The sequence below is a fragment of the Acipenser ruthenus genome, chromosome 18, assembly GCF_902713425.1.
Source record: "Acipenser ruthenus chromosome 18, fAciRut3.2 maternal haplotype, whole genome shotgun sequence".
In the NCBI taxonomy this organism is placed as follows: Eukaryota; Metazoa; Chordata; class Actinopteri; order Acipenseriformes; family Acipenseridae; genus Acipenser; species Acipenser ruthenus.
The window spans coordinates 31622568-31640525 of record NC_081206.1 but is presented as its reverse complement, the minus strand read 5'-3'; the positions used below and the strand labels follow the sequence as shown (position 1 = coordinate 31640525).

Genomic DNA, 17958 nt, shown 5'->3' with positions numbered 1-17958 from the left:
AAAAAGAAGATTGCAATTGCTGAGTAGTGTTCAGACATGTCTCAGCTGTTGTGTGCAAATGTTTTGCATCGGTTCTTCACAGGGGTAGGTTTACCTCCAGTGGTGCCAGACACGATGACGATGCAGAGTGTTTAAAATGTGGCTGCCCCAGGACATGCATCTGCAGAGACAGGAAAGTGACTTTTCTGGGAAGTGCACACTTTTTTTTTTTTTTTTTTTTACATTTTGTTGACAGAATGAACTTGATTTTGATCAAATGTTTATTTTATCCATGAAGGCATTTTTTTTCTTCTCTTGTCAACAACTGTTTTTGAGAAACTTCCAGTTGCTCTGCATGCAGAAATAGAATGTTGTAATAGAAACAAGGTATACAGTGACATAGGGAAAGAAAAAACAAACCTCTGTGCTCGATGAATTGGGAACATGTTGTATCTCTGTGAATCTGCAGGAGCTGATTCCAATTATACCACTTAAACCAGCAAATCATTATTCACAAACAGAGCTCTGCTTGTAGTATCAGCAGGGTCTCCCCTTCCCTCCAGCAGCGCTGGTAGAGTACAGTCTGCATACTCTGTACTGTGAAAGAAGTGGTGGGACGCATACCTGTAACACGATGTACAGTCGAGGTAGTTTGTGCCTGTGGATTGAACTGCAGCCCCCAGGGTAGAAACCAACATGCTGTCTGTCTGCTGGGGGAGCGGGCCAGGCTTCATAGGCAGGACAGACAGGGGGCTGCTTTACATTACTGCGCTGTGCTAGAGAGACAGTACAAGCCTCTCCGGGGCCTGCTCTGAACGGAATCATTTTGAAGGGCTTGGAATCTTCTTGTAGGAATTGTAAAAGCAATCCTGCAGCCCCTGTGAAGTGTTGAAGAGCAGAAACTATTGGCATGGCTGTGTGTGTGTGTGAAAGGAAAATTAAACTGATAATGTTACAAAACCAGTAACAAAACACTGATGTTTAAATTGAAGGATGCATGCATGGATTGTTACTGTGCCAGTTGTCTGCCAAGAAAAAAAATAAAAATAAAATAAAAGATGCACATTTGCAAACTGACGTGAATCCGGTAAGAAGTCAGGACAATGGACACAATGCAGAATTCAAAAGGGAAGTGATTTGTAATACTCTGCCTGAGCACCGGTTTCCTGAATTAAAAGAATTAACAGTCCCTTTTAAAACAGTGCAATAAGACTTTATTGAAACATGGTAGTGCTTGCACACAGATTAGTGAACTATGAAATCTAGATAAATCTGTTACATTCCTCAGGACACAAATGGTACAAAAAAAAAACAATCAATCAAACAATGTCAGAGAAGATGATATACACCAGTTAACTTCACAGAAACTAATCGATCTAAAACGTAACATTTTAAATACATAGCATATGGATTGTTTGGGAATATACTGTCCATGTTTGATCACCTTTATGACATTGTGTTACATGGGAAGCACAAGGAACCCCCCTCACACCCACACAGGGCAGCACTGCCTGATAGTATGATAGTGGCCTCTCAACTAAGGGATTGTTTTGGATGTATTTTGACTTGAATAAAACCTCGACCTCTCTCGCACTCAGATTATCACAGTTCCAACAGTTAGGCAAATAAGTGGAATTCAATATTTGGTCCCTATGGCAGCTCAGTAGCTGTCATGTGAATTGGTTAGACAAATTATTGCACTGTAAAAAGAAATGAGAAACCCAAGTTTCCACTGCCCAGATCGGACGCGTTCTCACAGAGCCCTCGATTAAAACAGAGTAAGCGGGGATCGTTATTTCATTAGATGTGGGGGGCAATATTAAAGTTCAGGTCAGGAATGGGACACCTTGTTACTGTTCTGGAGAAACGCTACGTCGTGTGCACTCACACGACCTGCACTGAGAATGCTTTATTAACCCTTCTCCACACAAGACCGACATGAGACGGATTCCTGCCAAGGAGGGGACCAGCAGTCACTGCTCACGGAGAGCAGGATCTGGGCAGTGGAAACGCAGCCCCTTTCCAAACAAGAGATTATATATATATATATATATATATATATATATATATATATATATATAGCTGTTTAAGGGCCAACTTGTACTCAATTTAATTAACAAACACTGAAATATTGCACCTAATTTATAAATTATTCCCCAATCTGGAAATGGGACAAAAGCAAAATAAAATGGTCAGTCTCTGAAAATTCAGAAGAAAAACAATGTGTTGACTAGTTTTCTATTACATCATAAACACACCAGCCTCTTTGAACAGGGGTGCCCAAACCCAGCCACAGAGGCATAAGCTGTCCAGTTTTAAAGCCGCACTGCTTTCTAGTACCTGAAACCTGGATGAGGTGCTACAGCCCCTCAGGCACGGCATCCAGACACCCACCCCAATTCCAGATCTAATTCAGCACATCCTCTGCTCCGTTCAAAGCATCAGGACGGCAGATCTTTTTCTTCCTGCTGTCCTAAGTTTGGCACCACAACGAACAAAACCTACTGAAAGCAGAGCGTGCAGCTGAGGATCCCCCAAACCTAGGCACGTACCATTTCTATTCGATTTAATTGTTAAACATCCCTCAATTTGGAACATTCTGTGTAAGAGGAATGCTTTTTTCTTCCCCTCTGCTTTTCAGTTTTGTTCCCATTTTAAATATCAAAACGAAGGTACATTCTTTAAATCACAGTAAAAGTGCATTCAAATGAAAATGGGAGAATCACGAACCACGAGATCCAGCACCCTCAAACCCTGCACGCGTGGAGCGGACCAGCCTGTGAGACACTGAAGAATAATACATACATATATAAATGAATAAATAAATAACCCTACACACTGACTCCCGAGTCTGAACAGGAACCCAGCCGCTCCCGCAGCCAGCCCGGCTCCTCTCACTCTCCAACACTTCATTTTCTTTTTTTTTCTTCCTCAAGTCACATTTTCTTAAAAAAAAAAAAAAACCAAGGTTGCCTTAGTCTCAAAACGGATCAGTGGAACCTGTGAGAGCGCAGCCCAGCTTGCAACCAGGACACCCTCCTCTCCGAATTAGCCAGGGCATTTCCATTCCAAAGAGGGGTCGATAAGAGTTAATGTTAGGAAGTTCTTATCCTCAAACTACTTCACTGGCAACCCAGCCAACAATGCATTCCAACCGATTCTATAACATTGGCTTAAAATACATTCACGAAATACACAGCGATTACCTAAGTGGAGTGAAAGACACCACCGCCAACCCCCGCATTTAATTATTTATTTGTTAAATTTTTAAAGCCCTGAAGAGGTTTGTGCAAACACAGCTTTATCTACGCCAGGTCATTCTCAGGTTTGATTCAGAACCAGCATTAATCTGAGCACCAGTCATACCCAGCTAACTCATAAAGAGTTTGCACGGATTGTATCAATTCAGATCTGTATCAGTTAGTGCGACACGGGGAGTACCATGCTGAATTGTTTACCATGTCAGTGAGTTTCACGCTGCTGTCACAGAGTTCATGCATGACACAGACAGTAACGTACACAGTGCTTGCAGAGGTGCGAGGACAGACCGCTATTAAAGGCAAAGTGCTTACTGAAGGTGCTAAGACTGGGAGTTGGGTCTGAACCACAGCTCCCATTCATGTGCACGGTTACTTGAGAGCTGACCGGGACTCTAGACTGTTTCTTTTAAGCATTTTCTATTGATCCAGGGTCTCAGGTAAGGAACGTAGTAATGCTGTGCTACAAGTCAGGGTCCCCAGCCTAATCACGAGAGGAGGCGGAGGATCCTGCACAGCAGCTCAGACCCCAAGGTGTTTGGACTGAGGCTGCATTACTCTCCGACAGAAGCATGTGATTTGTGTTGCCGATTGTCCCCATTATTTCATAAGCCTCACGAGACATAACTGAGCCGCCAACAGAGAATATATTCAGATAGCATGTGTCCAATCACAGTCCTGGAGGGCCGTTCCACTCCAGGTTTAACAGGTAAAATGGGATAATGAACGACTTCAGGGTCTGGATGCAGGTTTAATTAGCTCAATGAAACAATTCAGTACAGGTCAACTTTGGCCAGCCCTGGCGTAAGGTGCCCACCAGAATCTCTTTATACGTCCCTGTAATACAGGTTTGCCAATATGGCAGCGCAGAAAAACACAGTATTTAGGGGACAGAACCACACCCTTCGCAGCCCTCTCAGGCTGTATATATTTTCACTGTGCATTGCATGTTGATATGTTTGTTAGTACAGTTACTTTCGCACTTTACAGAAATGAAAACATTCTTATTGTGTCCTCAAAACCCCACCCACCCCCATGTTACTCAAGCCCAGACACAAGAGCTGAACCCCAGACACCAGAGCTCAAGCCCAGACACCAGAGCTGAACCCCAGACACCAGAGCTGAACCCCAGACACCAGAGCTCAATAACAAATACCAGACCTCAAGCCCAAAGACAGAATCTACTCCAATTTCAATCTAGACAGGTTTAACATTCAACAGAATAATAACAACAATAAACACCAAACAGGCACATAGTAGAACATCAGCCGAAACCCACGGTCATCACACACACGCACGCTCAATCTGTCATTTCTCTTAATGCTTACACAGTGGAATGCTGTTCAATGTAAAAAAAAAATGAAAAGGAAAAAAAAAAAAAAAAAAAAAAAACAATGGTTACGGGTTTTATGCAAGGACATTCCTTTGGGGGTAAAACAGAAAGAAAGACTGCAGTGTCTCAGAGAACAAACAGAAAACCCCAAACTCAAAACCCGATTCTTTCTTTAGTGACTAGCTTGTCTTGTATTAAACACTGTTCAGTAACTCATGGCAAGAATCAGCTACAACCTCAGAACCCTGACCCTTGACCAGACTCTCAATCCCCAGCTGATTGGCCCTCCCAGTATCAGGTTGGGACCTGGGCCCGCATGCTGATTGGTTCATTCTTTACACACTGCACTTGCCCCGCTTTCCTGGTCACATAAAATAAAATCTAGACGTCTAGATCTCCAAAAACAAAAAGGACCTTGACGTTTGGTAAATATGGAGCCCAACTAGCTGCTTGCAACACTTTCAATCCCTGTTCACCAAGCTGCTGAAATCAATCTTGAGCTTTGAACACAGAGAACACTTCTTGAAAATATCACTTACAATAAGTTGCTTTGAAAGCTGCCCTGTGATACAAAGCCTAAATAAAAAGGCTGCCAATTATTTATAAATGGTAAGAAGACAAATTTTAACTGGTAATGAGACAAACCACCTGCCAGGGTTGTATTCAGTATGATATTTAGCCTGTTCATGACTGTTTTATCCTACAGTGCACTGGTTTACAATAACAAAGGTTCTGTTCTAATGGCACATTTTGAGATGCTCTGAAGTGACGGGAGCAACACTGTAAACTGGAGCACGAGGGAACATGGGTGGAACATGGGCACATACAAGGCTTTTAAACTGGCAGGCGTGGAGGGTCCTGCCTCTCTGATCTGCTCCAGCCTTCCCCTTTTTCCTCGATAAGGTGGGGAGTCAAATAAGGGTCTCTACTCGAATTGCGTAGGCCACATTCTTCTAGCTGATAAAAAACAACGCAAAAGAAAAAAAAGTCTTTCTAGCATTCCTGACAACCAAACCCTATCGGTTAATTTAAATAGCTGTTTGAGTGGGCCGTTTCATTTGGGACTCACTCAAATTAAATTCTGCTGCACTGCTACAAAATTCAATTTTATTACACATCTTTTGCCCGCCCTTCCAAATCAAGCCTCTTTTGTGCAGCCCTGAATGAGTCAGGATGCTGTCGGCTCCCTCGAGACGGGGGCTGCTATCAGCTTGAAGAGACTTGCATCCTTTCTCTGTTCTGCAGGAACGTTTCTCTGCATGGACATCCAGCTGGAAACACCTTGTGATTCCCTGCACAGTAAATGCAGGCTTTCCCATGCCAGAATCAGGCCTGGCTCAAACTCGGGCTGTGCATTTCTCAAGTCACAAGGACAACATTGGCATGTTTTTATAGGTACTGTACACAACATGTAGAAGAGCCCCACAGGGAAGTCATGAGAAGAAGGACGGGGCGGTTTGGATGTGTCTGACCAGACTGATAATGTGCAGGATTCAAGTGCAAATTCACACCCCGCCTTGTAAGTGTTTCAGTAAAGGTGCACAGGAAGCTCTGGGGTCAGCCACTGCAGACAGACAGACCGCAGGGAAAGCTACAAACCTCCACACCTGCGATCACGTACCGTACGAAACAAGAAAAAAAAAAGACCTTTTCTTTTCAGTTTAAAAACAAAACACCTCTTCAGCAATGATATAATTAAGGTGCCTCGGACTGGAATGTTCATTTCTTATCTCCACACGACTCCCTGGATAGAAGGAGGTCGAGTCAGCGCACAAACTCTTCTCTTGTAAACAGTTCCAGGCACAGCTAACTTTCCAAAACTCTACAGGAAGCCTGCTCTCTTCCACCCCCATGCCCCAGGGATGGCTCTGTGGAATGCAGTAGTACCAGTTCAGCTCTATGGGGTTGAGCAGACAGTTTTGCAAAGTGGAGGAGAAGAAGAATGGTTTAGCAGAATTGTGTAGTTTCTGTTTTGCAGAGTGGAGTAGGTAGCTTAGCAATATCTACTTTCTGAGGAGTGTAGTCGGTTGTCTAGGCATCACAAGTCTTTGCTGAGTGGACTAGAGCAGGGGTAGTGAACAGACGGACCGTTCGTATGTTCTGAATGGACTCATACAGTAACAAGACAGCAGCAAGGAAGGCAGACTATTATAAAAGATAAAATCAAAAGATTCCTAATAAACAAAAAAAATGATCCTTTAAACCTAGTGATGAACTCTGAAACCTGCAACATGTGTAATATAACTGTGTGTGTGTGTGTGTGTGTGTGTGTGTGTGTGTGTGTATATGGTTATAGCAGTCCATGCGGAAATATTGCTCCAGACCCTGACCTTGCTGTAACCATGAATTTTGCACCTTCACATTAATGAATCGACTACCCCTGGACCAGAGCGGCTGGGAGCGACACGTTCTGCAGAGCGGGGAGCTGGTCTAGTTTGCAGAGCTGTGCAGGGTGGAGTGTGGCTCTGCAGGCTGTGGCTGCTAGTTCTGCGGAGTGGAGCAGTGGTTCTGCGGAGTGGAGCAGTGGTTCTGTGGAGCGGTGCAGTGGTTCTGCGGAGTCGAGTAGTAGTTGTGATGGTGGTGGTGGTGGCTGTTCTGCACGTTGCCATAGGCCAGTAGAAGTGGGGCCGTGGCAGCGGGTGGCCCGTTCAGCAGGTGTGGCACCACGGTGAAGCTGCCGTTCCTCCGGATCGTTCCATACCAGCCGGATCCCGACTGCGGCGTGGAGGACAGGATACTGAGCAAACACAGCGAAAACACAGAGAGAAAAACAATCACAAAAACCACCAGGAAACTGAACACGCAGAACGCTTTCTTGCGGTACAGTTTTTAATACGTAGACTTAAAACAGAAAACTACCCAATATTACAAATACATATTTTTTAAAAATAATCCTTTATATTTGTCATTCCATGAAAAGCTCTCACCTGTTCCTCTCTCCCCGGGACCCCATGCTCCGAGACAAGTCGTCATCGCTGTCGTAGCGGCGTGGGTTATCAAAGAAATACGCTCTGGAGCTGAAACTGTGGCTGTTTATCATTCCTCCTGACGTCTGCAACAACAGCAGCAACAACAAGGCTTCAGCATAGAACCCAGAAACACACATCACAGCTAATCAATGCAAACACTCGATTTGCACCCAAGAGTGTCTCTTTGCAACGTACTGTACTACAGATTTAAAGGCTCAACTGGCAACCCTGTGGAGCGCAAAGGCCAACTCAGAGCACCCTGCTGGGTCCCAGAGAACCAATATTCAAACCAGCGACTCAATGTAGTGCTTATTACAAGGTGCGCTCTGGGGACCTGTGCATCTTTGCACCCTCCAAAATGTAACACAGTGTCTGATGTTGCCACTGTCTATTGCTATTGAGAAGATGATGATGTCAATCAGGGTTGGGTCAAGTCCTGTTTTTCAGGAATTGACCCCACCCTGATGCGAGTAGTCTCGCCCTGTCGCAGTCAGTTGGCTGGACAGACCTGTAGAGTGCATCTTACCAGGTTCTGATTGGGCCGCTGCACTCTGAAGAAGACCACCACCAGGCTGGTAGGGAGGAGCTCCCAGAAGAAGAGGATGATCCCGAACACCACATAGGCCTCCCCGCTGATCTTCTCCACATCCGCCTGCACAGGCAACAGCAGCAGCGTTATCAACACAGAACCGCATGCAATCCCATCACTGCACAGCGTTATCAACACAGAACCGCATGCAATCCCATCACTGCACAGCGTTATCAACACAGAACCGCATGCAATCCCATCACTGCACAGCGTTATCAACACAGAACCGCATGCAATCCCATCACTGCACAGCGTTATCAACACAGAACCGCATGCAATCCCATCACCGCACAGCGTTATCAACACAGAACCGCATGCAATCCCATCACCGCACAGCGTTATCAACACAGAACCGCATGCAATCCCATCACCGCACAGCGTTATCAACACAGAACCGCATGCAATCCCATCACCGCACAGCGTTATCAACACAGAACCGCATGCAATCCCATCACCGCACAGCGTTATCAACACAGAACCGCATGCAATCCCATCACCGCACAGCGTTATCAACACAGAACCGCATGCAATCCCATCACCGCACAGCGTTATCAACACAGAACCGCATGCAATCCCATCACCGCACAGCGTTATCAACACAGAACCGCATGCAATCCCATCACCGCACAGCGTTATCAACACAGAACCGCATGCAATCCCATCACCGCACAGCGTTATCAACACAGAACCGCATGCAATCCCATCACCGCACAGCGTTATCAACACAGAACCGCATGCAATCCCATCACCGCACAGCGTTATCAACACAGAACCGCATGCAATCCCATCACCGCACAGCGTTATCAACACAGAACCGCATGCAATCCCATCACCGCACAGCGTTATCAACACAGAACCGCCTGCAATCCCATCACCGCACAGCGTTATCAACACAGAACCGCCTGCAATCCCATCACCGCACAGCGTTATCAACACAGAACCGCCTGCAATCCCATCACCGCACAGCGTTATCAACACAGAACCGCCTGCAATCCCATCACCGCACAGCGTTATCAACACAGAACCGCATGCAATCCCATCACCGCACAGCGTTATCAACACAGAACCGCATGCAATCCCATCACCGCACAGCGTTATCAACACAGAACCGCATGCAATCCCATCACCGCACAGCGTTATCAACACAGAACCGCATGCAATCCCATCACCGCACAGCGTTATCAACACAGAACCGCATGCAATCCCATCACCGCACAGCGTTATCAACACAGAACCGCATGCAATCCCATCACTGCACAGCGTTATCAACACAGAACCGCATGCAATCCCATCACCGCACAGCGTTATCAACACAGAACCGCATGCACTCCCATCACTGCACAGCGTTATCAACACAGAACCGCATGCAATCCCATCACTGCACAGCGTTATCAACACAGAACCGCATGCAATCCCATCACTGCACAGCCGCGGAATAAAACCAGCTTCCTCTTCCAACCTGAGCAGCCCTACCCACAACTTCAGTACTCTTACAAATAGTTACTACCAACGAGGAGACTACATGGGCCTTTTGCTCTTCATTTTAATGAATGAGGGTGATAGCAACAGGTACTGTAGGACTGGTATGACGAGTAAGCGAGGAGGTGGAGTGAAAATGGTACAAGAACAATATGCTCCATTTATTCATCTTAAACTTAAAAACAAAAAAAAGACAAAGAAAGAAAGGAATGCATGAAGAGATTAAACCATGGTAACATCCCCTCCTGACAAAAAGGCCCAAAGTTCACAGAACTGTGCCCTGAACCACTCCACAAAGGCGCGGTTATCTTAAAACACGCAGACACAGACAAAGGGTGTTACCAACCCTATCGGAAACACAATGGAAGAGGTCAATTATTAACTGACAGTTAAGAAAAATCATGGCGGTTTATCTAGGTCAGCAGGGTTTGTTTAGACAGACAGGGTTCTGCAGCATGAGCATGTAAGCGAGTAAACAACATGAACTCGGAGGAAATGGTGCAGCCTTTAGATACAGAAGCGTGTTTCCCACTAAGCAGCTGCAGTCAGTCCTCTATCAAAGTTAAATCAAAAGGATTGACTGAAATAAATTAGTAACATAAGGGCCCAGCCCGTTTACACAAACATGTGCGCTACAGTACATGCAGCCGGAGTTTCCATGGTCTTGCACACTCTTTTGGTGGCTCCCCTACACCCCCCCCCCCCCCCCCCCCCCCCCCCCACCCCCGGGACCCACCTGATCGGAGACGTTGTACCAGCCATAGTTGAAGGAGCTGGGCCGGTCCTCGGGAGACAGAGCCACCACCACCAGGTTATAGCTGGCTCTGGAGGTGTAGAGCAGGATCACTGCCACCCCTATTGCTGTGGCTTGACACACAGATGTGCCCTGCAAACACGAAGAGACAGAGCAAGAGACACTGGATCAGCACGGAGATGGTCTCTTTGCAACCTACTACAGACTTAAGGGGACCCTCACAGTATAACATGCCAATTCAGCACACGAGATTCAAACCAGCAACCTCTCCCATCACTCGCTGTTGTGCTCATTTCTAGGTGCACTTGGGGACCTGTGCATCTTTGCACCCTCCAAAATTTAAAGTGCAAGTTTTTTTTTTTTTTTTTAATTAATATTTGTTTTTATCATAGTAAATCACAATATAACATATGCATTTATCATGAAAAATAAATAAAATTAAAATGTAGCTACTATCTAGCCCAAAATTATTTAATGCTAGCACTAGGCAGCTCATTTTACTTACCAAGTTCCAGGACTCAAATTTATTCAATTTGTTTGTTACTAGCTTTAAAAATGGACAGTTTTATATTCCCATCACCAAAAACAGAGCTAGATCTGTTCCACACTGAAACCTGCCTGACACCGTCTGCAGCAGTGGGTGGTTAACTACAAGCTTCCCTGAAGTTCAGGAAACCCCCAAAAAAAGAAAAACCTAAGCGAACTGCACTACAAACAAGCTCCTGTTACATGGGCTCTTACTTTTGACTCGAGGTAGACGTTGGCAGAGGACATCTTGGCGATCCTGAAGATGCAGACGGCGAGCGAGACGGCGCAGAGGACGAAGAGGCTGTCATTGATGAGCACCCTCGCCAGGACGGCGTGCTTGAGCTCCGCTTCCGGCACGCTGCCCTGCAGCAGCATGGCACACGTCACGTTCACCACCAGGAAGAAGAGGCTCATGAACAGGAAGGCCAGCCGCAGCGGCACCCTGAGGAACACACAACCACAACAACGACTCCGGATCAGACAGGGCTCCCAGACCACACAGTCTGACCAGGCTGCCAATGGCTAGTGCTGCACCAACCAACTATTCAGTTATTCAACCACAATGACTCTGAATTAGACAGGGCTCCCAGACCACACAGTCTGACCAGGCTGCCAACAGACTAGTCGGATCGAGCTTTCCATGGAAAGTAGGGGCTGACAATCAGACGAGGGTCAATGGTGTTGATCGGGCTAACTCGCCACTCCAAGTGAAACGAGTGAAGAAACAGCTGCTTGGGTTTGTGAGGATTGCTGCTTTTCAGCCTCTGTGGTGATCAGCAATCCACGCTAACCCCAGCAGCTGTTTCTTCAGTGGTCTCTCTCGGAATGGTAAATTAGCCCAGTCCGGGTTTGTGATGCTCTATAGATAGATATATATTTATAAACACAATGATAGCAAACATGCAAACTGGACTACTCCCTGCTGATGGAGAAGTGCATATGTCCTGGAAGAAGCAGTGTGATAACTAAAACTGGACTGGGTACAGTCAGTCAGTCAGTCAACCCAATGGACCAGGTTTGTTTTTTGTTGTTGTTAAGGGGGATAGGAGCTGTTTGGAGGCCCATGGTAAATACTCTGATACCAAACACCCTACCACATAACGGTATGCAATTAGTTTCAAAACATGAATTGCTAACCAATTGTCCTTTCCAGCATAAAACACACATGCTTTGTCCCTTACTCTTTCTATGCACTGCGTTGCAACTTATCAAATTGTGAAACAGACAGTCCCCCCCACTCCCCTATATAAAACATTACACAAGCATACTAGCATCAAAGCATCCAACACAGAACATTGCAGGAAAGAGTTATTTATTCAATGGAATTATTTGAATCCTTCATGTTGTATTACAATGTAAAACCTGCTTGTCCACTTTTAAATGCAGCTTTCGTTCAAGCCACAGTCTAGCCAGCAGAGCACGCTGGAAATCAGATTTAGATGAGCTGCTCGACTCAATTAATTTGAATTTGCAATCAGGGCAGAGAGAGAGAGAGAGAGTATCACCTCCCCCCAGTATCACATGCTAGCTGTTTACTGGATTTCTCAGTCACAAGCCTGTCGGATGAATGGGGCCAGCTGTTGCGAGTGCCGTCCATGTGTCTGAAAAGCCTGTAACTACTTACACAGGAGAATAGACCCGATTTAAAAAAAATAATAATTAAAAAATACACACGCCAGCTGCTGCAATATAAACAGGTTGGACCTCATTCTCACATGAGCACAGAATAATAATAATAATAATTCTTTCTTACTTGTATTTGTTGAGCTCTGGAGAATATTTAGCTTTGGCCTTAAACATGACCTGAAAAATGAGAGAGAGAGAGAGAGAGAGAGAGAGCTTGTTAGGAGGGGTAGACGAGGTGCCCCGGGGCAGTGAGACGGCAACATCCATCTCTGCATCTAACTACTGTACAATACAGGTAATCTGAAAAAAAACAACACGTCAGGAAGTCTCCTCTGTAACAAAGCAGAGTATCGCAGAAGAACGCAATAACAGAAATCAAATAATATCAAACTACTTGTATTCAGGGCTTTTTCGAAGCTGATATTTCAGATCAGCTGCACTGATCTGTGCTTGACTGAGTGGTCGGAGCATGCAAGGTTGGAAATCAATCATTCTGTTGTTAGACCAAAGGGTCTGAATAAATAAGGCAGGACTAGGTCTGTGCAGGTCTATCGGATTTCTTATTAAAGCAAGTTAGATATTATCCAGTCCCACATCCAGCGATGTGTCCAATATGCTACAGACATCTAAAACCAGGTAAAACTAACAACCCTGAATGCAAAGCCTTTGCAGGGTCTGTCGTCTGGAGTCACTGCCGGCGAAGGGAAGCAGGCTCTCAACTCAGAGGAACGCCTTTGCACTAAAAACAGAACAAGAAGCCGCTTCACACAGACATGCTAAACACACAATCAGTCTGTCCTCTGGGTGTGCTGCAGAATGCTACCCCTGTGGAACAGTGCCACAAGCAAACCACAACCAACACGCCTGTCCAGTACAGGAACAAGCCTTTCTGATTGACCCTCCACCACCACCGCCAGCACCCTGCAGCAAAACCACTTTCAAAACCACTTCTCCACTCAATCTCTGACCAGGTTAACAAGCAGAGTTTTACTTTTTTTTTTTTTTTTTTTTTGGTCCACTCCAGTGGCATTCCTACTTTGGAGGGATTACATTTAAACTCATGAGACCCACATTAGCCTTGCTGCAGGACCCCCCCCCCCCCTTAATAATAAGGAGCATAAATCAACACAGAAAAACAGGCATTTTATTTTTAACACTGACTGCAAGATGTCTTGAACACATGATCAGCTGTTTGAGCAAGTGCACCATCAACCACTTAACCCTAAGCCAGTCTCAAGTTCTCTTTTTGCGTCTCTCTCTGCTGCGGTCGAGACTTGTGTCAACAGAGATTTCGCTGTAGTGAGTGGCTGCAGCTCGGTTTCACTTCCCTTATTTACTTATTTTAAGCGTCTTCAGCGTTTTGCTGTGACCTGAAAGCGGATCCCTCGGAGAACCCTTTGTCGTGGCAGTGGATAGTATGAGGAAGAGTAGGAAGAGTCTGCAGTACAGTTCGTGCACATGTCTCAGTTAGACAGAATGCTCTGCCTCTACTGGGATTAATAGAGTCCATGGTGAGAGGAGAGCGGTTTAACATGGATTTAACCACGGCTGCTGTCTCAGGGTTGATTGATTGATGGATCTGGGACAGCAGAGTGATGACAGTGGCATTAGATTTCATTCTTTTATTTAGAGATACTTACCACAGTACACCCCCCCCCCCCCCCGCCCCACACCTCAAGATGTGTTACTTTGTAAAAAACAACAAGTTGGGGTTCTCTCTATCTCTTTCTAAAATAGCAATTATATATTAGAAGCCGCTATTGTCACAGCGTTTAAAATGAATTAGATCACACCTGACCTGGGAATCATTTGGCATCTGCAAAGTTGTTACAATTATTGTAATGAACAAAAAATGTCCATACAGCTTTGAGTGGAGTAAATGCCTCCCTTACAGTATACAGTATCTCCCAGCCCAGTGTTTCGTCCCTCTCCTGCCCTTCTTCAATCCCAGAAGGAACACTAGAGATGTTGCGTTGGTCCTCTTTCAGGCATGGCAATAAGATTCCTATTGCAGAGCAGTTTGATCCATTCCTGGTTTTACTAGGAGTTTAATAAGACACATATAAGCTTGTTACCTATAAACCGTGGCTAAGCAAGCTCATAGTAAAACCTGGAATGGGTGAAACTGCTGTGCAACACGAGTTAATTCCATCCCTGTCTTTTTAATGTTACTTTTTAATGTTACCAAAGATATAAATTACTTACTGTGGTAGAGATTAGTAATAAAAATAAAAAGCCTCAGCATAACTAAGAACTACTGGAGAAGGCAAAAACGATGACTGCAAGAATAAAAGGTATAATTACTATGCTTGTGCCTGTCAGGTTCCTCAAATGATTCTGTCTAGTTTTTACTGAGGAACAGAATTACTGTCATTTCAGATCTGAATCAGTGATAATGGTGACCGTGCCGTGAATTTGCTCCGTGTCTCACAGCGGCCCCACCCCCAGCCTCACCTCACCTCACCACCCAACATATATATATATATATATATATATATATATATATATATAAACGTTCCCTCAAGTGATAAGAAGGGTAAAGGGAAAAAAATCCTAATGATGTCGAGGGTCTGATTACACCCCAGCCTCTCTCTATGCGTATCAGAATCCATTATCATACCCGATCAGAACACAAAGGAACAATGCACCAAGCACGCCAGGATATTTTGTGCAAGAGCGCATGGGCTTACAGTACTTAATTTGCATCCGGACATACTTCCTGCATTTACCTACGCTAAACGCACGCACGTTTCTGTCTTCTGGAATATTTTGCAAGAGAATAAAAAGTAAATGTGGGCCAGGAGAGAATAAAAAGGCAGCGTGCGTCCATCAAGACCTTTAAATTCTCACTACGGACAGCAAGTCCTGCCCTGTGGCAAAAGCAAAAGGCTGCATTTGGGACACGAAGACAAAAGACACAAAGGAGCTACAGAGCAGAGCAGAGTCAGCTGAAGGCCGGCTGTGTTTGACACCCTTTTCTTCTCAGGTGTTGGAGGCAGCTGTTCTCCTCCCATTAGCATCCTGTTCAACAGAGTACATTTGTAAACAAATCAATTAAAAAGTAAAAACACCTCTTGTGCAAGCTCCAGTGGATTCCGTTTGTCTTACTACCAGGAGAGAAACCTAATCTCACCCCAGAAGCCAAGGGGTTAACTATTCCTGTTCCACCCCGACAGGACGAGACGTGGGATTTCAGAGGGCACGCTGGCTGTGCAAGAGATTCCAGTCTCTCAGGTGCTCCAACACATCCACACAACACTTGAGCTGTCCATTACACATCTATTCTGTATGTGGTGCGCACTCCTCAGTATCTGAATGCATCAACACCATTAGTTAATCATGCTAAACAGATTTTTAAAAAAGGCACCTGGAGAAATTAAACTTACTTAAAAAAAATAAAAATAAAAAACCTGCTGAGATCACTCATTAAATGTCTATACAGTACTTTACTAGCAGAGAAATGTCTGCATGAAATGAACAAACAGAATCCATTTATCACACTTGTGAAACAATCTAGTGATCTTCAAGTCATTAATTATTTGTAGTGGAGTTTGTTCTGTAAGATTACAAAAAGTGAGGCTATTCAGGGATGGAAATAAGACTCCCACTGCATAGCGGTCTGAGCCATTCCTGGTTTTACTACAAGTTTAATAAGACACACCTGACCTGGTTATCTGTATGCTGTAGCTAATCAAGTTTGTCCTAAAACCTGGAATGGATGACACTGCTGTGCAATGGAAGTCTTCCTGGTCTAGTTCAGGAAGGAAGAAATGACATCTGTCACGTGACTAGTGGAATCAATGCGTCTCTCGGCTCCCAGTCAATCATATGAGTTGCAACTGGGCAAATGAGAAACAAGTCAATTGTGTCCCAGTCATGTGACACTGAAGGCATCCTTTCCTCTTGTGGAAATCAGTTATCACTGCTGAGAAAGGCACTAGAACATTTTTTTTTTAAACAAAGATGACATCGTGACTTTCACATCATAATAAAACAACACTACAATGTATTACATTATGAACCCTTAACTTCTGGGGTGAAACATGGTACATAAAACACACACACACACACACACACACACACACACACACACACAGCGCCTTTCACGCCAAGTCATGGAAGCACTGGTTATCGCGCAAGTACTCCAAAAACTAATGGGGCATTTTTTTATTTTACTGAGTATTTTGCCAATCAACTAAAGGGGTAAAGAATGTACTATTATTATTATTATTTTTTTTTTTCAGTATGTATTCCTCCCTCTCCAGCACTGGCTCGGATAACAACGCACACAGTAATATTCACAGAAGACTTCACACCACTTACCTGTGCAAAATAAAGGTTGAGCAGACACAAGGTGAAGAACTGCAAGCAGACGGGGAAGCAGTAGAGCAGCCAGAAAGGGACGGGCTGCAACTGGTTAGCCTGGGAGACGTTTTTGAAATAAAAGGAGAAAAGTGTAGTCCTGAGCGCGGACCAGAGCAGGCAAAGAAACAAAAACACGCTCTGGAAACTGAAGCGCCTGTGGCCGTAATGCAGTATCAACCAGAGCTGCAAGTAAACAAACACAAACAGCAGCGAGTAGAGGGTCGTGTAGACCACCGTCAACCCCAGCGCCACCGACGGAGGGACCGCCGCTCGGAGCGGTTCATCGGTGCTGTCAGTCACTGAGGTGAAAACACTCACACTGACCTGGGTGTCCAGAAACAACATAGTCATACAGCTTTAAAAAAAAAAAAATTAATAACGGCTATTATTTAAAAACGAAGAGGCCTTAACTTTTTTTCAATTTAAAGCCTTTTTTTTGTTTTTGTGGAAGTTAAAACAAACAAACAAACAAAAACTTAACAGTATTATTTAAAACAACAAAACGATTAACAACACAGCAGCAACAAAAACAACGACGACGTTTCAAACTGGAACAAAAAAAAAGAGAGATATGGAAGGGAATCTAAACACGCAGAAAGAAGATTATCATTTAATAAAGGGAAATAAAATACATATATATAACCTCTTCTGTGTTACCCCCCCAACCTCCCTGCAAAGCAGCTCCTTCTGCAAAAAAACAACGGAGAGGAGGGTGGAATCAGCTGAGAGAGAGACTGTAGTCTTGAGACCGCCCCTCCACACAAAAAAGGGACCCTGTTTAGAAACTGCGCACTTGTGAGCCATTTTGGCTCCAGAGATTTACAAACTATAAAGCGACTGACTCTCTTACGAGCCACAATGGCGGCAGTTTCGAGAAACACTCGGCTCGGTAAAGACTGCTTTTACCTGCGGTCGCTACCCGCCTTCCTATTGGTCCCGAAAGATCCCGCCCTCAATTAATTCATCCCTGATAGGCTTGCTATAATGTCAGCTCCGTGCCTCACGCAGACAGAAGGCGAAACCATTGGTTAGTTCTGATGTCACATTTCCTGGCTCCTCCTTTATTATTTTCCCTGACC

General features: G+C 44.8%; 1 protein-coding gene across 1 annotated transcript; it reads right to left on the bottom strand.

Annotated features, from left to right (window-relative positions):
* Nucleotides 1–1170: 1170 nt before the first annotated feature.
* On the bottom strand, nt 1171–17624 carry LOC117421983 (G protein-coupled receptor 137Ba-like). The gene is made up of 7 exons (XM_058990589.1): nt 16838–17624; nt 12642–12691; nt 11102–11330; nt 10343–10492; nt 8065–8190; nt 7497–7621; nt 1171–7306 (listed from the first exon to the last, which is right to left on the bottom strand). Exons 1-7 carry the CDS (start codon nt 17228–17230, stop codon nt 7051–7053), a joined length of 1329 nt encoding a protein of 442 aa, XP_058846572.1. The 5' UTR covers nt 17231–17624; the 3' UTR covers nt 1171–7050.
* Nucleotides 17625–17958: the final 334 nt, after the last annotated feature.